General features: G+C 41.4%; 1 protein-coding gene across 1 annotated transcript in view; it reads left to right on the forward strand.

Moving 5' to 3' along the window:
- YY1 (zinc finger (C2H2 type) family protein) overlaps positions 1-9,275 on the forward strand; it is a 35,292-nt gene extending 26,017 nt beyond the window's left edge. Inside the window, exon 6 of the mRNA XM_087394255.1 lies at positions 8,151-9,275. Coding sequence (XP_087250381.1) covers positions 8,151-8,747 — 597 coding nt within the window. The 3' untranslated portion in view covers positions 8,748-9,275. The remainder of the gene's footprint in view (positions 1-8,150) is intronic.
- The last annotated feature ends 12,917 nt before the right edge of the window (positions 9,276-22,192 follow it).

Genomic DNA, 22,192 nt, shown 5'->3' on the forward strand with positions numbered 1-22,192 from the left:
TCTCTCTCTCAGATCTGCCCCTGTGGCAGCCTCATTCTTTGACCACATGGCTTCTGACTGACCCAGTCCCCCTTTGGAGGTTATCCTTCCCCATGTCCTCCTATGTTGGGGTAAAGGCACATTGCCACCCTTTAAAAGTTATGACCCCTATGACTGTCTTAAGACAGTCATAGGGTGAATCCCTAATCCTAATAAAACCTATGAGTTTGTGGTGTGGCTCTGCACTTTTTACACACCCACACTTCTTGTGTCTCCCTCTCCTAACGTTCCACCTCCTCTCTTTCCCTCACAAGTGGTATCAGAGCCTCTACCTCTCCCTCTCATTTCCGGTCTACCCCTCCCTCTACCCCTTCCTCTCCCCTCGGGCCTCGTGCCCTCAGCAGCGGCAGCAGCGAGCAGGGTGCACGCAGCGCGCAGGAGCAGGTCGCGCGCGGGCAGCTATAGCTGCAGCAGCAGCTAGCTGCTGCTAGCTGCTACCCGCTACCAGGCGGGCGCAGCCAGCCCGCGCACCGCACAGCACCGGCCGCGCAACCAGCGCGCGCAGCGCTCAGCACCGGCCGCGCGCAACCAGGCTGCACAGCAGCCGTACCGGAGCGACCAGTACAGCCAGCCGTACCGGCTGTACGGAAGCCGTACTGGCTGTACGGTCGCGTGACCAGCAGCAGCCGGCTACACACAGGCAGCCGACCTCCATCAGCGGGCGAGGACGCGTGCAAGACCTTCGACATTTTTTTTGGGGATCCGTGCCCTCACAGGTACAGGGTACAGCAGGCACCTTGCGCAGGTACAGAAGGTACAGCAGACAGATTTTTTTTTGGGGGAAGAAGGAAAAGAGAGAGCACTCTGCTTTGCATTCCCGGAATTTTTCAGTTCTAAAACTGTGTGTTTGAGGTACAGCAAGTACACTCGTGTCCCTCGTGCTTGAGGTGACTAGTGCCACAGTGTGTGGTGGTTGCACAGTTATTTTGTTTCGGGAAGGTCAGATGCCTTGATTTTGCAGAGGGCTTTTATGCTTTTGCTGAGTGCAAATCTCAGTTTTTCGGGTGACAATTTCATAGGGCTTTTGCCTGGAAGTGTATGCAGTGTATGCCTTGAGGCAGTGTGGAGCCAGGGTGCCCACATTGGTCTCGTTTTCCGCAGTGTATCAGTGACATTTCTTTGCAGGTCACATTTTGTGTACGGCACTTAGAAAATCTCAGTTGAGCCACGCTTGGCCAGGGCGCATCGAGTTTACTCGGTCCCTAACTGTCCATCGTTGACAGTGCTCAAAAGATTTTCTTTTTCGGTGTTTGTACGTTGGGATCTGTGTTGCTACTGTGCACACAGGCAGTTTATGCATTACATTGTCAGGTGAAAGTGCCAGGAGAGCGCTGAATTTTGTATGCTACCTCATTGTTGAGGGTGTTTTTCACTTGGTACAGGTGTCAAATCAAGGGGCTTTTACCCAGATTTTGCTTGTGAGCACTTGAGTTACTGTTTGAGAACTTCAGATGCCTTTTATCCCCTTGGCAGAAAGGTGATTGGTTGGGATTGGTCCCATACTTTGTTGCAGGTTTGTGACAGGCTGAGGTGTTTGGAGCTTGTTTGGTGGACAAAACAGTGTATGCCAAGTGGTTTATGCATATAAAATCAGTGCAATACCTCATCTGAAGTGGGAGAAGTGTCCAGGACAGCAGTGTTTTGTGCTTCGTCAGATGATGATGCACTGATAAAACACTTGTGGAACAGCTGCAGCATTCTGTAGTTATTGTTTTATGCCTATTTGAGCACGGTACAGTGTGTCAGAAGGTACAGTGACTTGAGGGAAAATTTTCTGTTTTGCTGCAGATTTTTTGACAGTAAAAAACAGCACTATTGTGAGTGCTCCTGGCTCTTGATAGAGCAGGTTTTCTGAGAAATCAGAATTTTATTTAGTCATTTTTTGACTTACAGGGAGTCAGGCACTTTCCTTGTCTGATATGGCATCAGGGGGAAGTGAATCCTCAATACTGAACATAAAGAAATTGGAAGGGGCACACAATTATGCATTATGGGCAGAACAGTGTTTGAATGTACTTCTGCTAAAGAAGATTTCTAAGCCCATAAGGGTGAAGGGTGTCAAGCCATCTGGGATGGCAGATGATGAGTGGGAGGAGCTTGATTTGTCCGCAAGGGCGGCTATCATGCTTACTCTCACTGATTCTCTTGTGTTCAATGTTCAGGCTGAAAAGACCTCTTATGGCCTATGGCAGAGGCTAGAAGAGTTGTATGCCCAAAAGAGCTCAGCCAGTAAGGTTTATTGGTTGAAGAAGCTTGTCGACCTTCGCATGAAGGAAGGTACAGCTATGACCTCACACTTGAGTGAGTTCAATGCCATCTTTACACAGCTTATCGCACAGGGATTGAACCTTGATGAGGAGTTCAAGGCTACTTTCTTGTTGTGTACCCTCCCTGAGAGTTGGGACACTTTCAAGACCACTCTGTCAAATTCAAATGCCACTCTTATGTATGCTGATGTGGAGAGCTCTCTCCTTATGGAGGAGATGAGCAGGAAGAATAATATGGGCAGCAAGTCTTCCAATGCTTTGCAGGTACAGGAAAGAGGTAGGACTCAGCAGAAGGGGAGATCTGCTGGCAAGTCCAAATCCCGCAGTCATTCCCGTGGCAAAAAGGATATTGAATGCTTTTACAGTGGCAAGAAGGGACATGTGAAGTCTAAGTTCTTAAGTTTATACGGGATCAGAAAGCCAAGAAGGCTGAGACAAAGGATGCAGGCAGTGGAAGCAAAGGCAAAGGCAAGGCCAAGGCAGATGACTTGGATGCAGTGAATGTTGCAACAGAGGACAGTGACAGTGACAGACATGATGTATTATGTTCTTCTGCTGTAATTGCATATACATTGGTTGTTGATGGCCATGACATGCACACCTGGCTCTTGGATTCAGGTGCTTCTTTTCATGTTACGCCTCATAGGGAGTGGTTTACTTCCTACATAGGTACTCATGGAGTTGTTCACCTTGGGAACAACTATGCATATCAGATTGCAAGGATTGGCAGTATACAGATAGTATTCCCTGACGGACGCATATTTATGCTTGATGGTGTTCGCCATGTGCCGCAAATCAAGAAAAATCTGATTAGCACTGGCTTGTTGGATGACAGTGGTTACCACACCACATTTGGGGATTCCAAATGGGTGATTACTGATGGCCAGGTTGTAGTGGCTGAGGGTTATAAGAGTGATACCTTGTACCCTCTTTATGTTTCCAGTGTAGGTAATCATGTTGTTGCCATAACCGAGCTGCCGAAGGTTTCATTGTGGCATAGCCGGTTGGGACACATGTCCGTTAAAGGAATGCAAGAACTGTCACGTTTGGGTTATCTGCCGTCTCTTTCATTTTCAGATTTGCCTACTTGTGATCATTGCATTTTTGGAAAGCATTCTATGACTCCTCATAAGAAAAGAACTCCCCAGAATAGAGCACCGCTTGATCTAGTGCACACTGATTTGTGTGAGATGCCACAGCTATCACTGGGTGCAAAGTATTTCATTACTTTTATTGATGATGCCACACGCAAAGTGTGGGTCTATTTCTTGAAGCATAAGAGCGATGCCTTAGATGCTTTCAAGAAGTTTGTCGCTCAGGTTGAGAATCGGACAGGACGCAGGCTGAAATGCCTCAGATTCGATAATGGGGGTGAGTATGTGTCACATGCTTTTGTACAGTTATGCGAAGCTAAGGGCATTAAACAGGAACTTACAGCCCCCCATAATGCATCTCAAAATGGAGAAAGTTCGATGTATGTTGTCTTATGCTGCATTGCCCCATGGCTTTTGGGCAGAAGCCGTGCAAACAGCAGTTCACCTAATTAACAGGTCGCCGAACAAGGCTTTGGAGTTGAAAGTGCCAGAGGAGGTGTGGTCTGGCAAGCCACCTTCATATAAGCACTTACGTGTGTTTGGCTGCGAGTGCTTTGCTCATGTACGCAAAGAACTGCGCACCAAACTTGAGCCAAAGTCTTTCAGATGCATCTTCATGGGTTACGGTGACGAAGGTGAAATGGGGTACAGGTTATGGGATCCTGTCAAACGGAAGATTATACGCAGCAATGATGTCATCTTTAAAGAGGATTGTGTACACAAAGAACCCGTGCAACCTGTGGAATACAGGAGGGTTGTTTATGATGATGTCGGACAGCAAAGAATGCCCATTAATATGCAGCAGCAGGCTGCTGTAAATAACCCTGTTCAAGAGGGTATACAGGCTGAAAATCAGCCAGAAAATTTTGCCAATGATGCACCACTGAATATGCCAGCAAATGGCGCTGTAGAACAGCCAAATATGGTGGTACAGCCACCCGTCATACATGACGAACAGGCTAGACAGCAGCCTAATCCGGAACATTTTGTTAGGAGGAGCACCCGTGTACAACGGCCTCCTGACAGGTTTGTTCCAGGAGCCAATAATGTGGCTGATTTTATCATTCTGACAGATTGTGGTGAGCCTTCCAGCTTCAGGGAAGCTATGGGAAGAACAGAGAAAAGGAAGTGGGAGAAAGCCATGCAGTCAGAAATGGACTCCCTACTTCAAAATGATACATGGGACTTGGTGCAGCTACCTGCAGGCAAAAAGGTTTTGCCGTGCAAGTGGGTTTACAAAGTCAAAGTAGATTCAAATGCTTTACCGAGGTATAAGGCCAGATTGGTTGCCAAGGGATTTAAGCAGGAGAAGGGCATTGACTTTGATGAGATCTTTTCCCCTGTAGTCAAGATGACTACTTTGAGAGCAGTGTTAGCTCTTGTTGCTCATGAGGACATGGACTTATGTCAGATGGATGTGAAGACTGCTTTTCTTCACGGAGATCTCCATGATGAGATCTATATGAGTCAGCCAGAGGGATATGCTGTTAAAGGGAAAGAGCAGCTTGTGTGTAAGCTCAAGAGGAGCTTGTATGGACTCAAGCAGGCGCCAAGAGAATGGTATAAGAAGTTTGATGCCTTCATGCAGTCCCAAGGGTATCATAGGTGTGAGACCGATCACTGCTTGTACACCAAACGGGCAAAGGATGGCAGTTTGATGCTACTCATTCTATATGTGGATGACATGCTGATTGCCAGCAAATCTCAGCAGGAGATTAGTGTTTTGAAGAAGCAACTGCATAAGTCTTTTGACATGAAAGACTTGGGTGATGCAAATCATATTCTTGGTATGCGGATTATTCGTGACAGGTCCAAGGGACTTTTGTTTCTGTCACAGAAGGAGTACATTGACAAAGTACTGCAGAGGTTTAAAATGGAGGGGGGGGAGTCTATTAGTACCCCGTTGCCTGCCATGGTTGCCACTCGTCCGGATATTGCTTTTGCGGTGGGAGTCATCAGCAGGTATATGGCAAATCCAGGCAAGCGGCACTGGGAAGCAGTGAAAGGCGTCTTGAGGTATCTCAAGGGTACCAAAGACTTGTGCATATGCTATGGTAGGCAGGATGCATTGGTGCATGGTTTTACAGATTCAGACTATGCAGGGAATGCAGATAATCGGAAGTCTACTACCGGTTATATTTTCACATTTGCAGGAGGTGCTATATCATGGGTGTCTCGGTTGCAGAAATGCATTGCACTGTCAACCACTGAAGCTGAATATGTTGCAGCCACTGAGGCTTGCAAGGAAGCAATATGGCTTACTCGGCTGGTGGGAGATTTGGGCATTACAGGAGATATGCCAGTTTTGCATTGTGATAGTCAGAGTGCTATCATGTTGGCAAAGAATCCGGTCTTTCATCAGAAGACCAAGCACATAGATGTGAAATACCATTTCATCAGGGAGGTACTGGAAGACAAGCGGCTTGAGCTTGTGAAGGTGCATACTGATGATAATCCTGCAGATTTGCTCACTAAGAGCTTGCCTACAGAGCGGTTTGCATATTGTCGCCACATCATGGGATTAGGATGAGACCATTCTTATTTTATGGTCTTGTATACAGTAACTGTATATTGCTGTAATCTTTATTCTTTTCTCCCCTTTAGGCACATTGGCCTTTAGGTGGGAGGTTGTTGGGGTAAAGGCACATTGCCACCCTTTAAAAGTTATGACCCCTATGACTGTCTTAAGACAGTCATAGGGTGAATCCCTAATCCTAATAAAACCTATGAGTTTGTGGTGTGGCTCTACACTTTTTACACACCCACACTTCTTGTGTCTCCCTCTCCTAACGTTCCACCTCCTCTCTTTCCCTCACATCCTATTTGGGGGGTCATAGGTGGGGAGGTGACTCCTCTATTGAAACACGCCCTCCTACCAACCCGCTGTGGGCCTATACGCCTTGTCAATGCAAATGCTCTATCAGCTTCCATGGAGAATTTCTTAGGAGCAAGTTGGAGGTATTCTCGATCTCCAGTCTACTACAAATCCACAGCTTCTGCCCCTCCAGGTCCAGCTCCACCAAGGCAAGCCATCCCAGAACATAGGTCCAGGGTAAAACCCTCCTCCATCATGAACATGCCAGAAACCTTGCGCAATGCAGGTGCCTCCATTAGGTTATCCAGCTGTCCCCCTCATGAGTGACAGCCAGCCTGGCCTCTGCCCCCCATGTGCCATGCTCCCGGGCTCAACCCGTCACCATTCTTGCACCATCCACAACCAAGTAACATCCTCCATTCTCTCAATACTTGAGAAAAACAAGGCACACTGTGCCCAAAACAAGCTACTGAAGTCTGAATGTATGCACATAGAATATACATACCATTGGATCCACTCATCTGGTTGCTTGCCTTGAAAGCAAGCTAGATACCTCGTCGAGGTACCCACAATGTCCATAACTTTGCACTGCAATCTCTAGTATCTGTGCACTCATCTGACCCTGATCCTAGAAGTCCCTCCAAAGAAACTTACTCCATGCAAGTGATGTTGACCTCATGACAGTCTGAGTAACCAATGTTGCCCCCCACCTTCACAAAGGTTCCCTGTACCTCTGCCTCATTGTACCATCTCTCAATGTTAGCCATCAAGACAGTTTCACCTAGATCTGCATACATGATCTCAGCAGCACTCAGAGTTGTCACCAAGAAAAGCTGTGCTTTTTTTGCTACCATGTTTGCTGATGCTTTAGACTCCTCTGATTCTTGCTTGGCTGACTCCTTTGATCTGCCTTCTTCTCTCTGTTGTAAATCTTTGCCTTGACCTCCCAGCTTTTCAAGAGTGAGCGGCTTTGACCTTTCTGAAGTCATAATGCTAGCCACGAAGGTTCTGAAGCTCTTTTGACAGCATATTCAACACGAGCATAGGAACTGGACCAGGTCCAACTTGACCAACCAACTGCTGTTAGTTGGTTCGAAACCACCTTCACTATCGTGAGGTAGTTATGCATGCATCTCCCTCCTTCATTCTCATGGTGAACAGTTGATTTTGCAGGTTAAAGATCCTTGTAGAGTTGTTTGTCTCGTGCAGGTCTTTCAAGATGTTCCATGCTTCTTTTGAGTTATCCGCCAACTGAAGGTGCGGGATCCCCGCAGCTGTTCTTCTTCCGGTGATCATAGACAGCACCTCAGCGCCCTTTTCCGCCCACTCTTCCAACTGATCCAGATCTGCAAGTTTACTATCTTTCCCGTGGCATCCACTGTGTCCTGGGGTTTTAGCTCCCCTCTTGTTGTCACCTTTCACACCTTCCTTGCCAGCATGTGGCTCTACAGCTTCACTAGGTGATTGTCCCTGTCTAGTTCGCTCTTGTTTGGAATTTGGAAAAGGCATGTGTGAAGCCATTGGAATGAAGATCCTGGAATAGACCTAACATGAAAGATGCAACTGATACTTGACAAAGGCACACTTGTGTGAATCTAGGTCAGCTTCCTTGTCATGCAGGTCAGTGCTCATCACAGAGGTCCGTGCTGGTCGCACAGGCATTGAAGATGATCTCCACTCTTGTCTGCTGTGTGCGTGCCAGCAAAGATGGCCAGGATATTTCTGAAGGACAAAAAACCCCGGCTCCTCCCCCCCCATATTTGGAATATGAAATGTTATTAGGAATTGGAGATGTTATAACCTTTATTTTGGAAATGTTTTTCTATTATTTTGAGTCTTACTTGGAATTGGCAATGTTCTAACTCTTTTTTGTGATTGAGAACCATGGTGCAAGGTTACTCACGGGAACGTGTTCTTACTTTTTGTTGTCCACAGACATTACCTCCTGAAATGAAACTGACCCCACCTCCTCCACCCCCTTCTATAGAGAGGGAATATATAATTCCAAAGATTGTGACATCTGCTCCAACATCAGTTAATCCTGAAAGGCCGTTTGCATGTCATTATGAAGGCTGTGATAAGCGCTACATACACGAGTACAAATTGAATCTTCATCTCCGCAATGCGCATGCGGAGGATGAGAATAATGAAGAAGTTGCACGAGCAGGGAGGCTTGGTGATGGTGACGATGATTTGGACGAGGGTAGTGAGCGGGAGCTCACCCACAGTGGAAAGGTTGGAGTTATACGGGGATCTGGACGAGGAAAGCTGCGTATCATATCAAAGGCAACTTCCTCAAAGACTTCGAAAAGGAAACGAGCCACTGCAGCTCCAGTAGATCTGAACTTAAAGGTGCAGGGAGCTTCTCGACCTGGGAGGCGGAAAGAGGCTGCCAGAAAGGACCTTCAAGCAGACAGTGAGGAGACGGAGGAAGAAGAGCAAGAGGATACAGAGGATGAAGATTTACGAAGGATGATGCAGACGAGAGTGTCATATGAAGATGACGAGGAAACCGAAGATGATATGGAGTAGCCAATTCGCAGGAGTATCTCTCATGATGAACAGACAAGGAAAACAGAGGCCTCAGATTGTCACTTAGTTTTTTCCCACATGCCAGCTGTAGATACATTTAGTCATCAATTGTGCGCACAATGTAAGCTGAAGTTCCTTCTGCTCTTGAATGCAAATTTCATGTGGGTCTCCGGTTCTAGTCCGGCCTTTTGAGCGGCTCTGCCAGTCATTTTTGTTTGGTTTCCTGTTTCATTGTACATATGACTTTTGGCTATTGATTATCATTCCTTTGTTTCTATGGGCTCATCTTCGCTTATATATCTTGTTGGCAACTCCTCTGTATCAACAGCCTGCCAAATTTTACAGGTGAAGTACAGTTCTGCTGATTGATAGCCTGAAGTAGATGATTGCAACTCGTTCATCATGCAGCTGCGGTTTAACTCTGGACATGAGTCAGAGCAGCACCCACATTACAATGAATGTAGATAAATTCTACATGTATGATCAAGGTTATATGTTTTGTTGGTACAAAATCAGTCTACGTGTTGACGGGTTGATATATGAATTCTAAGCAAGGGTGCTAGTTATTTATTAGCAATATCTCACTAGCAGATAGTGCTGTAGTGAGGACTTGGAATTCTCATAGGGTGTTCTTCCATATATGTGTCTATCTGTCTCTGTCGGTGTCTTTGTTTTGTTTTGTTTTTTTTGGGGGGGGGGTGTTAGCCAAAGCTATCTGTAATTCTCTTAATATGGTTTCAAAATGGCCATGTAGGTGGAGTCTCGCTCTCTCTCTTACCCCTAAACTCTCCCTGCTACTCTCAACGCATATAACGCTTTGATGTGTTCAATTTGCTTATGAGAAGCAGGGAACAGTCACCTCAAAGAAGATTCAAGTATTAAAGACTTTGATCCTCACGAATGCTCGGAAATGTGGCATCAAGTGCTTCTTGCTATCATGCAGAGTGGGCCTAAATCTAAAAGCCTTGCATTTCCTAGTACAGGGTTTAAATTGTCTAGGGTATTGGCACTTTGGTTGGTATTCAAGGCACAAAGTAGCTGCATGAGGACAACCAAGCTGTAAGGCTAGTATATTTTGGCATTTTGATAGAGTATGAGGATAGGAAGTACGTGATTTCTTCCATATATAAATTAAGTGTGAAAATTACAGAGCTTAGACCATGGTAAATAAAATTTTCAAAGAACACCATGCGCAAATAGATTGATCGCACGTGCACATTGCATCTATTCCTATCCCTTGTCCTTGAATTTCAATGAGGGCCATTTCGTGTTTCATGGCATTCTTCCAATGCTTATGCTTATTTGGTTGAATGAAACTCTGACCTACTGCCCTTGCGTATTTGCTCTTAGGAGTCTCACGATTTTGCATCTTCCGTTGCCTTGAAGTACCATTTTAGGAATTTCTTAGATTCCGTTTTGGCTTCCTTAGGCTACTACAATTGTAGGTGGTGCTATAGTTTTTCCACCTTTTGGGGAAAGATTTGCTGCTACAAATAATCTTTCTAGTCCTTGGAAGCTTTGAGGATTTCATCACCATGAGAATCACAGAATTGCAAATTTTATGGTTGCTTATGAGTAGATTGTGCATCACATTCAAGAGCATTAGATGGCTACCCATACCTCCAACCCCATATCTACATCACATGCAATAGATTTAAAAAGCACCCTTCACAACTACAAGTTTTTGACCACCTCCTTGAAGCCCCCCTTGATACTTTTGGATCTTGGGCCTAGCCCTCACTTCACACTAAGCAAGATCATAGTAGTTGGAAGACTACCTTCTCAAGCTCTACTTCAATATTTCATAAATACCCATGATTCACCTACATCCTCTTGTGTGGTCATCACAGGTAGTCGTCTATTTGTCATAGGTCTTCTTCCTCTCAAACTGGTCCATGTTTGATGAGAATCCTCTAGCTTCCCCTTAGGAGCTTCATCTACTTAAATGGTTCTTAGGCATTCGACATCTAATCAAGAGGGATATCCTATTTCTCTAGGAATTCTAGATTTGCCATGAAATTTGTTTTTGGCCAATTATCTAGACATAAAACAATGTAATCAAGTAGTTACAATTGAATATCCAACAAAAGCAAGAATCAATAGGGCATATGCTATCACACATCACATAATTACCAGGTTACCTAGGATTTGAACGATTTCTAAGATCACGCAATCTAATCAACACATTTTCATCACTTGGGTGGAAATATGAAAGCATATGCTACCACACCACACAAAACTACTAGATTACCCAAGATTTGAGTTTGAACCATGAGCATTGTGGATACCATTTGCATTGCTATAGCCACCTCGCCCTACTTGAGAGTTATTGGTAGAAGTAGAATTTTTGACCAACTTGCCTTTGCCCTTCCCACATGCATGGGCTACAAAAACTTGGTCATTTCCTTGACCTCCATGCATATGTTACATTAATTGGTCTTCTTGATAGAGCAAGCCAAATATCTCCAACATGGTAAGCATCTAGAGATAACCCTTTGCACGAGGGTGCCAAAGATGGAAAACTTCTAGTAATTCCTTAGTTGATTCTTGGATTGATAAGATTTATGTCATCAAAAGCTAGGGATGTTTATCTTCATGGTATATAAAACTCCACAATTATTGAAAATTTGAAATGAGTAAAAATAGCTTATTTGATTAGGTGAGGGCTAGGCATGGTGTGCTAATGATTGGCTCCTTTTATGTCATTAAAAGTTTTAGTATTAGTGGTTTGTGCTTCTTTTATGAAACAATATTTATTAGATAAGGTGTCTTTGAGAAATCCATGTAGCTAGAATTTAGTGCAAAAAGCTCAAATTTTTTGGCAATGAAAGTAAATCTAGGTTTTTTTCAAGAACTAGGAGTAGCTTCTTAAGTTGTCTCTCTAGATTTTGGCACGAACTCTATATATTGTAGACTTAGTACTACATTACAATGGGTAAGGTGATGGTAAAACATAAGTCATAGATTTCATTGCAATGGTGCTATATTGGTGAGGTGGAAGGGTTATGGTAATGTAGAAGTCATAATTTTCATTGGAAAATGTGATAGTTCCTCAATTTTGCTACAGTCCAATACATCAATGTTAGGATTTCCATTATTAATGGGTTTACTTCATCTAATCGCAAAATACCTACCTACTTAGAGATCCTATCTCCCATTCTTTTAATAAAGCTTGATTTAGTTTCATCAAGTGAATCTAAAAACCCTTTATTAATGTAGACTTGAATGCTTACAAAACCTCTTCCTTTGGATCCACATCCAAGGTTACATTTTTGGATGCAAATCCTTGGACATTGAGGTAAATAACAAAGGAATAGCTAGGTTCCTATTTAATCTCTAATGAATTTGCATTAAAGTCAATGAGGTTTCATCATTCCTTTAATGCCTTCAAACATCTTTACTTATGCATTAGTTCTTACTATGAAATCCTTCTAGTTGATCACTACAAGATGGCTATATAAATAACCACTCAACTCTATATCCCACTTGTAAGTGCATAATTGTATTGACACCTCTAAATATGATGCTAATTATGAGGAATCTATTCTATTACCCTTATTCCCTTTGTGCTATCAAAATAAGTTACAAGACTATGAGTTGATGTCCATGTATATGCCCATAGCATCCCTACAAAAGGTCCATTATATTGAAGGACTCCTTATTTGAGATTTTGACCTATGGTAGTTCAAGTAAAGAAGCATGCATGTGTTGGCTTCTCCTGTTAAAGTTGTGGTCAATTCTCTTGTCATAACCCTCCTATGATGGTAACGACAATTCTCTTCAAGGTACTTCTACCTTTGTGTGTAAAATAGATACGAGGATATTGCAAATTGAAATTTACATATCTATAGTGCTTGGACTCAAGGGGGACTCAAGTTTGTTTGTCAACACTTAGACAAGAGGAAGGGGCACAAGTCATTGGTTATAGAGTAGAGAGCTCAAATACCAATTGGTAGAAATTTAGTGGAAGTTAACCTTAATGGTGTATATGATAAGGTTAGCTACATGAGAAAGGATTCCATATTTCGAATGTTGTATGGTCTTGTATTGCAAAAAAGAAGATTAAAAATGAGGACTTTGACAGTTGCAAGTCACAAGCTTTGTCTTCTAAAGGTAGAGGGGAACATCGTAAATGGAATTTCTAGCATAAGTGATGTAGAGGTGATACATGTGAAGAGAACATAATCATGGAGACTGTTTGTTTTATGAAAGAGGATACATCATGAGTAATTGACCTCAACGCAAGTTTCAAAATGCCAATCAAGGATGGGAGCATCAAGTCAACATGGAAATACTCATCTTGGCCAATGTCTAGTGGTATACAATTGGCCTTTTCCAAGTGAAAAGACATTGTACTCAATCACACAATTGGGATTAGATCTAGTTCAAGCAATTAAAGTGAGCAATCGACTAGTTCCTATGGCCAAAGGCAAAGGAAAGCTACATGTAAATGAGCACTAGATTTCTTCTAATGAATGTACTCTCATGCATTTACTTAGATATCAAGGAATATTGGTGGAATGTTGCTAAAGGGAAATTACATAGTTTCTAGAACTATATCAAGTCAAAAGATCCTAAACATGTAACCCTGTCAAATGAAAAATAGTTAAACATCTAGATAACTCTAGTTCATGTTCAACTCATGTATCATATAGCTAGTATCAATTGTCATCAAACAAGTGCCATGTGCCAAGAAGTGGCTTGTTTCTTATAACCTCATATGAAAATTTCCATGGAAGAAGGGGAATAAAAAATAAATATCTATTTGGTTTATCGATCAAAAGTCATGTTGGCCTATGGGCAATGTAATCTTAGTTTCTAGTGTTGCAAAAGAATGGAGAGTGGTCAATACTCACATGTGTGGATACGTTGGCATATAAAAGGCTCATATATGGTCTTACATCCTTTCCTAAGGAATTCTTGTGATCCCTACACTCTTGTCTCCTAATGGAATGTTGTTTCCTCAAGAATCCATTCTTGTTCATGTGCCTCTTTAGGTTAATAAATCTGGAACATACCAATGGATAGTTTTGAAAGATTGAGGGGAACTCTATCCACCCCCCCCCCCCCTCTCTCTCTCTCTCTCTCTCTCTGTGAGTTTCACTTACTAAGGTGAGCCAATGGAGATAGTTCAGTCCTACACATACTTGCGAGCATTATTCATAGGACCCATTTTCATGATGACTCATGTAGCCAAGGCTTGGACTCATAGCAAGGCAGATTTCTTTTGCTAGACTAGAGAGACAGTGCTTCCAAGCACACTTTAAGGATCCACTTACAAAGGGATGGCTTTTTGACACATTTGTATGTAGCAACTAATGATAGAGTGGAGGAGATTTGACTGGCTATAGGTGACTGTGGGGTCTAGGATAATTGATAGTAAGCCTGTAGTCCCACATGAGATACGTTACTACTTTTGATGTCAGTTGTCAAATGATGATTTCTATATGCCTATCGGATATTTACACCCCCTGGGATCCATCATATGATAGATATTCTCTAGCTCCATACATCTTGGACTTGGGGGGGCGATCAGGAGGTCCCCACCAAGACCCAATTCTATCACAACCACTTCTTGAGAGTATCGGAGGAGGGATTCATCAGACCCTAGTACCTTGAGGACAGAGGAGTCTCACATGCACTGAGGATTACCATCGGACAGATGTGGGTTTCATCCCATTAGCTGAGGATTGAGGCGGGGAGGGCAGCTGGTATACCCAGAGAGCAACGAATCTATATGTTATGCACATTGGGAGTGGTTGAGACAGAGGAGCATTTTCTTGTGCATGCTATGCCTACTATGAGATCAGGTAAAAATACCACTACGGAGCGGCTTCGGCCTACTCTCATGGCGGTAGCTGATCCAATTCCATGACTAGGTTTGCATTGGTCTCTATTTGCTTGAGATGCGCCGACACAGGGAGACTCTATTACAATAGATTAGAGAGCAACAGGAGGCAACCAAACCACAAGATACAGAAGCTAACTGAGCACATCGATGCGTCACATATTTTTATGCATTTGAGTCAGCTCCAGGGCACAATAGGGTGGAGGAGGAGCTAGTTAATATGCGGGTAGTTTGGATCAGTAGAGAGAGCCAACACAATGTTGTCGAGAGAGAGACGCAAAGACCACTCATGACACGAAGAGTGACTAGAGTGCACTCTATTGGGGCATGGTCTATCACAGCTTTCCTCAAGGGAGAGTGCTCAAGATGAGGGGTCACTCAGAGCATAGCCTAGTGGGTTTAGAGATTGAGGAGACCACGTGCCTAGTGTGAAACAGACCTGATAGACCCAGATTCGAGATATTTTCACTGCTCACAAACGAGCCACAATGGTGCTGGGCTTCAATTTCTAAGTCCTAACCCTTAGTCTACTTCAATCAGTATTTGATTTGTATTTGCTTTTTTCCCATCTATTGAACTCTTTAGATCAGCATAGTACCCACAAGGTGCCCTAGCGTGACCTTTGCTCTAGTCCATTGAGGCTTGTATGAGTTTTTCCTTTTTGGCGTACTTTAACTTTTTTCCACAATCCCATAAGGCCTCTTGTGGATGTTAAAACATCTTTCTTTCTTTCTCTCGCCCCTCCTTCCTTGTAGTGGCCTAGCTCTCCCCACCTAGCAATAGCTGCCTGCATAGTAGCCCCTAGCTATCCAAATGTAGCAACAGTCGCCAGCACGCAAAATAGTAAAAGGAATAATAGCATGGACATCGCCTTCAATAAAGTATTCAACTTGTAGCCCTTGGGAGAAAACTGTTGGAGAGTACTCAAATGTAGAAAATTTTATAGAAGTAAAACATAAATTTAATGCATCTCCATGGGCATCGCCCACGGTTAAAGATATGATCACCCATCAAGTAATAGGGAGTCATAAAAAACGACAACAAAATCATGCGAATGACAACACAACTCCTTTTTTGAAAAAAATAAAATCTTTTTCCAAACCGTGGAGATAAAATATACAAATTTATGTCAAAAATCTTTCTAATATAGCTACTTTTATGGAGAAAAACACTACTTACATCTTACTCTAAAACCTAGAAACGTCTAGTATTATGAATTGGAAAAAGTGTTCTAACCTATAATTTGGAAAACATGACAAATTACAAAGGAGAAGAAACTATTCTATTTAACTATGAAAGTCCTTGGACCTTTTGCTTTAGAATATCAATTGTTTTTTGGTGCTCAATTGTCCAAAATTCTATAACTCAAATCCATACACAAGAATTTCTATAGCTTGCAATTTAAACAATTCTACACATTGATGAATTCCCCTTTTCTTTTTATTTTTTCCTTTTTACACATCTTTGGATCAACTTTCCCTTGAGCACTTTTGTTAAAAGATTTTTATACCAATTACTTCCACAAAAGTAACAACATTGCCCTCAAGTATAAGTTTTGTACCGATATATGTTTCCAAACTCCATGTATGTAATGTGCTATCCATAAACCTATAGGAATGCATTAATCTTTCTTTTTGTACCATGTTAATCCAATGCTTGAATTTAAAGAATATTTCAATATTAACATAGGTAGTTATATGGAGTCCATGGCCATAGAAGAGGTTTGTTGAATGTAAAGATGTTTTTAGATTTAAATGTTTACTAAAGACGTTTATCGTCTTATATTAGTTGGATCAAATAGTTTGATTCTGATCTAAATAGTGAGGATTTTAATTTATCAAGTTACTTTATTTCAATCCAATCCGTTGTGATGTGAACTTGTATTCTGGAATCTGGAATTCATGATGGATTAATATTTTTATCGATGGAGTGTAATTTCCATCCAAAAAAAGGGGGAAAAGAAGCGGGTTAAAATGTTTAAAACATCACTTTCATCCAATGAAAGTTTGAGTGCCAAAATTTTCCATCGATGGAAAAAATTTCATAAAAAATTTTTGCCATCAGAAAAATTTTCTTCCGTCGAAAATTTTCATCGATGGAAAATTTCCCCGTCATCAAAATCAAGATTCTAAAATCCAAGTGGATTTTGGAATCCCAAATTCAATCGATGGGAAAAAAGTTTCTATCAACAGATTGACATTCTTGTCAACATATTCTCAATATGTTGGAAACTTTTTTCCCGTCGATGGAATTTGGGATTCCAAAATCCACTTGGATAATACTCTATGGCTCACTAGTTGTTTGGAAAGGCCACTAGTAGATGTTTGTAATTGATTTACTTTGACATTGAAAGCTGGTCCAATAGCTTAATAGGATAGATGTTTGATAAGTTAAAACACACACATACACACACACACACACATTCGATTTTAGCACTTGGCAACTTGGGTTGGAATTTCAACATGTATTCTAGTTCTAGTTCGGTTGGAAGAACCCTATGTAACTGGATAATAAAGTTGGGATACCTACTTCTTGTAACAATTCCACTTGCTTTAATTATTTTTTGTTGTTGTACAAGGTAATTTTTATTCATATGTGCAATTGGTATTTTTTATCATTTGTGTGGAGCACTAGGTAATGTCTATTTTATGTGTGCAAGTGATAATTAAATTTTTATCATATTTTGTTTGTACAATGTAGTTTCTTTTCAATTTATGCTATGGATAATGGTGCAAAATCAAACATGTGATGTTGACGTGGAAGTTTGGCGGTTTTTAATCCTAAGAGTGGTGGATTCCCCTATTCTGCATACTCTTGGATGCTTCTTTTGCTTGCATGCAATGTGGTGTTGATGCTTTGGATTAGCTCTTTCTCCTCTTGTGTTTGTTGAGTGTACTGAGACTACCTCTGATGTACTTTGCTCTTGACACCAAGCTAACCTTTGGAATGGCGACCTCTTAGGTATGTGACACAAGCTAGCTTTTTTAGTAAAGTTTTTGACTACATGCTCACTATGTCACTTGTGGAACATCTTCGATAACGATGCCGACATGGGCTAGTAGTTCGTTTTCTTTGCTAGTTGATACCTCTTCATAATAGTGGGGTGCTTTCTTTGATTGCGTGCATTTATTTATTCACACCTCTTGTGATGCCACTAGTCCTTTGAATGGAAGGAGTTTTTAAAGAATTTTTATGTTCACCAATGTATTATTGTTGTTGGTCAATATTGCCCCGTTAGTAGCATTGGTCATGTCTGCTCAACTTCTTAGGGTAGCACGAGTGCTCTTTTAGCTATGTTGGTGATTTATCTTGAGCACAATAACTCCACTTATCATTGTCCTTCCTTGAGCTTGGGCGTAGTTTTGCAGGTCTCTACCTCCACCAGCTTCTTCCCTTCTACTCACTATCGTTCATCCTTGTTCCCCCTTAACATTGCTTGGCTGAGTGTAGTCGTGCATATACTTCCCTGTGTTGATCACTCAACTGCATTTCGTCCGATTATTTCTTTGCTCCAGTGTCTTGTTATATGACAAATGCTACACATTCATTGCTTCCTGGCTTCCCGTATTATTTTAGATTGCCTAGGGTATCCCGTTTAGCGCTCTATATGTTCTTCTTAACCTCTTCTATCTCACAAACACTCCCTAATTTTTTTCCAATTTCTTTCTTCTTTCTCTCTCTCTCTCTCTCTCTCTCTCTCTTTAACCAATTTTCTCCAATTTTCTTCCCTATTTTTTCTCTTCCTTCCCCATAACTTTTCCTAATTTCACTTGATTTTCCCCCAATTATTTTTATTAAAATTTTAAAACTAACTTTAAAAATCTTTTTTTCTTTTTTTCGAATTCTCTCTAGGCTCCTTTTTTTACCTTTAAAGTCCACATTGAGCTGTTTAAGTCTGTGTTTAAGCTACTATTTTATTGTGACCCTGATAAAAGGGAGGGGTGTTTATGACATTTGTCTTCCCAATTAAAGTTAAGCTGGTTCTTACCATGTTTTCTTGTTGGATGGTGGCAGGTATGCAAACTCTCCTCTTCAATAAAAGAGATGGGACTTCACCAAGCTCCTATTTTTTTTGCAAAAATGTTTATGCAAAAACATTATTGTCATTTCTTATCAAAGCTCATATATACTTTTAATGCAATTTCATAGGTGCTTTACGTATGTACTCAAACTCTTCCTTAATTCTATAATGTTCTGTTTCTATCCCTTACCTTGACTCTTTTGTCTTTTCACTATGCAAAAGGGGTTGTTGTCTTGTCTTCTGCACACGCACATGTACACACACACCAATGTGCATATGTGCACATGCATTCTTGCGTGCACACACACACACACGTGCCCGTGTGCCCCCTCTCATGCATATTTCCTAGTGCTCCTAAACTTTAGAATTGGGTTGATAGATCTCTTTATTAGAATCATGTATGTCCTGGTCAAGTAAGAACTTAGTGTGAGGCAAAAGAAGCAGCATCTAGATAGCATGACTGTAAAACCAATGGGAGAAAAAAAATTTGCATTAGTGACCTCGTTGTTGTTAAACTGGTAATTATTTCTAGAAATCCGAATGTGTCAGAGTGCATGTTCTCTAATCCAGGTCCAGGTGACATAAGGAGTCTTCAAAGTATACCCCAAAAGAATGGCCTTCCAATTAATAGGTTCTCCTAGTTGTGTCAGAACAAACTTCCAGACTCTTCTTGCATTAGGGCATGAGACAAATAGATGGAAAATATCCTTCTGTTTGTTTGGACACTTCTTGCAAGTTCCATCACCCTTGCCTATTCGGGAACTCCTACAATTTGTCCACACACCTTTGTGCATAATGAGCCAAAGGAGGGTGGACATTCTCAGGGATCTTCTTATCCCTTAGCGATCCAAATCTGGTGCCCATTTCAAAGGATTATCAGACAGTTCCCCCCTATGGTTCAGAATTGGATAAAATTCATCTATGTTATCTGTTGGTGTAGGGATAGGCAAGAGGTGTGAGGCCCCTATCTAGCTGAATTCTTTGTCAAAGATCAAAAGTCTGCCCCCTTTCCAAACAATGTCACTATCCCAGAGCTCATGTCTACCCAAGATCAAAGCCTACTCTTGGTTGGAAAGTCTGAACTCTCTTCTGATTGCATGCCAATATTCCCACCTAAAATTATGTCTGTACTGGTTCCAATTATGAAGTCCTTTCTTAAAACAATCCCCGGCCTTTTTATGCTCATCATCATTTAAGGGATTATCTTTGAAGATAGCAGAGACCCAAATAAAGTCTAACCCCATAAAGGAGCTTTTTCTAGAGAAAATACGATGTGCTTTGATCTACTCAAATGCAGCCCATAGGGATCTCTAGAGTTGGCTCCCCTTAGTTGAGCAAGGTTCAGGATTGAAGATGGTTGAGAGCATAGGGTAATTCCTCATTTTGGGTGCTCTAATAGGTTTGACAAATTTAAAATTCTTGAGTAACAAAGCTCACCCAGTCTCTATTAGGATTGGAGATTACTTTTTGAATCCAAGAGGTTGCTAGCTTGTAGTCCTGAAGCTTGCTAGATATTAAATACCCCTAGACCCCCTTCACTCTTGGGTCTTGTGAAACTTGCTTTCATCAACCAATGTTTCACGCACAAAGTTGATGGAACTATAGATTGCATCACAAAGATCTTCATGCACAAGAGTAGTCCCATCAATTGACGTCAAGTTCATTGCATTTGAAGTCTAGCTAGATTTAGTGGCTGAGGCTAGGTTGGAGGGGAGCTTAGTCCCTCCAAAATCCACCTCCATCTCTCACAACCTCTCTGTTGGTCACAATATTAGCGTTTGTGTCCTTTTTATGAAATTATCCTTAAGGAATACATGGTTATGAGAAACTTGAATCTATATCAGTATATATAGATCTAATTAATCATTACTTATTAGTCAATATCAGAGTGCTTTTAAGTATTGACAAGAAGGACCATATGTGAGTTCTTGAAGAACTAAAATTGGAAAAATTTATGTAGTTTGCATCTTGGATATCTCTCAATCCTTGAGGATTTGCGGCGTGAGTCCAACTAAGAAGTTGTAGATATTCACAAGAAGCTCTAGATATATGAATAAGCTACAACTTTTCTTTTGGAAGCAAACCCGTTCGAGATTTATAACAAAAGTTATGGAGTTTTCCAATAGCCAAAAGTTATCTTTGCTACAGCCAAGAAAATGCCTTGAATTTGTAGAAATTTATGGACAGCTAGTTGGCAACCTTATTATCTCTCAATCTTTGAGGATTTGCAGTATGAGTCCAACTGAGAAGTTGTAGATTTATGAATAAGCTACAACTTTTCTTTTGGAAGAAAACCATTTTGAAATTTATATTAAAAGTTATGATGCTATAAAAATATCCAAAAGTTGTTTTGCTATAGCCAGAAAAATGCCTTGAAATGCATGTTTGTGAAATGTATGATTTACTTGGGATTCCTAATTATTACTTGGATCATTGTCTTTGGGAATCAACTTTTAAATTCCAAGTGCTAATTTTTTTTGGAAGAATTCCAAGATTTGATTGATGCTAATCTAGATAGAGTGACAAGGATAACAACTATGTGCCAGCATTGAAGCCTGGCTTCCATAGCTTGAATGAATTATTCTAACCTTCATTCGGTTGTGATGGTGCCTAGAATACCTTTCTATCCGATTTGCATAATGAAATCTTTGGCATGATTTAATGGACTCAAGATACGGTGTTGGCAACTTTGAGTACTTTCTGACAGATACTCCAACTATTGTAAAATAGGAATGAATTAATTGTTGGAGAATAGTTTTGACTCTTTTTGTATTTTGGACATTTGACTAATATGAATGTGAGGATTTCTGTTGACTCTCATAGTTTTGATACTCTATCTAAAGGGCTGAGGAATAATGGATTACTCCCACTTGTGGTTTGAAAAGGGCAATGGCATATGGTTGCATTTGGTTTACTTAATGATTGGAAATAGGTCCAGTAGCGTAGTAGGCTAGATTGTTTGGTAGGTCAAGTGCGTGTGTGCATGTGCACAAACGCACACGTGCACACACACACACATGTGCTCATTTATATTTGATTTGTATGCACTTGGATTTTCACTAAAGGGAATACACAAATTAGAAAAGCAGTGGTGCTTGCTCTAAGGTTCAAGTTCACCCTTTTTTTTGGGCAAAAGAATATGTATTTGATATATTGATGAAAGATCTTACATTATAGCTTCATATTACCACAGATGGAGTCAATTTAGATAAGCTTGTAGAATAAAACCAGCACAAAACTTCAACTGATAGATAGTACAATGCTCAAAATACTTTTGGGCTATATCTCAAAGGGAGCATTTCACACTAGTTCTTCCTTGATCTATGTACTAGGATTGGTTGTGGCAACATCAAGGGAAACTTGAATAGTAGGAGCACTAGCTGTAGCACCATTCATAGTGCCATTGTTTTCAGTAGCAACATTTTCAGTATGCATGAAATGGGGCAATAGCAATTCCCTAACCTCTATTGTGGTAAACACTGCAAATTCATCCTACAATTGGTCAAGAGATTTGTTGAAGATCATGACAGCTTCACTGAGTCTTTCTTGTTCCTAGACCACCAAGATGCAAAGACC

The sequence above is a fragment of the Dipteris shenzhenensis genome, chromosome 2, assembly GCF_047967505.1.
Source record: "Dipteris shenzhenensis isolate YYH24624 ecotype China chromosome 2, Dip_SZ_1.0, whole genome shotgun sequence".
NCBI lineage: Eukaryota > Viridiplantae > Streptophyta > Polypodiopsida > Gleicheniales > Dipteridaceae > Dipteris > Dipteris shenzhenensis.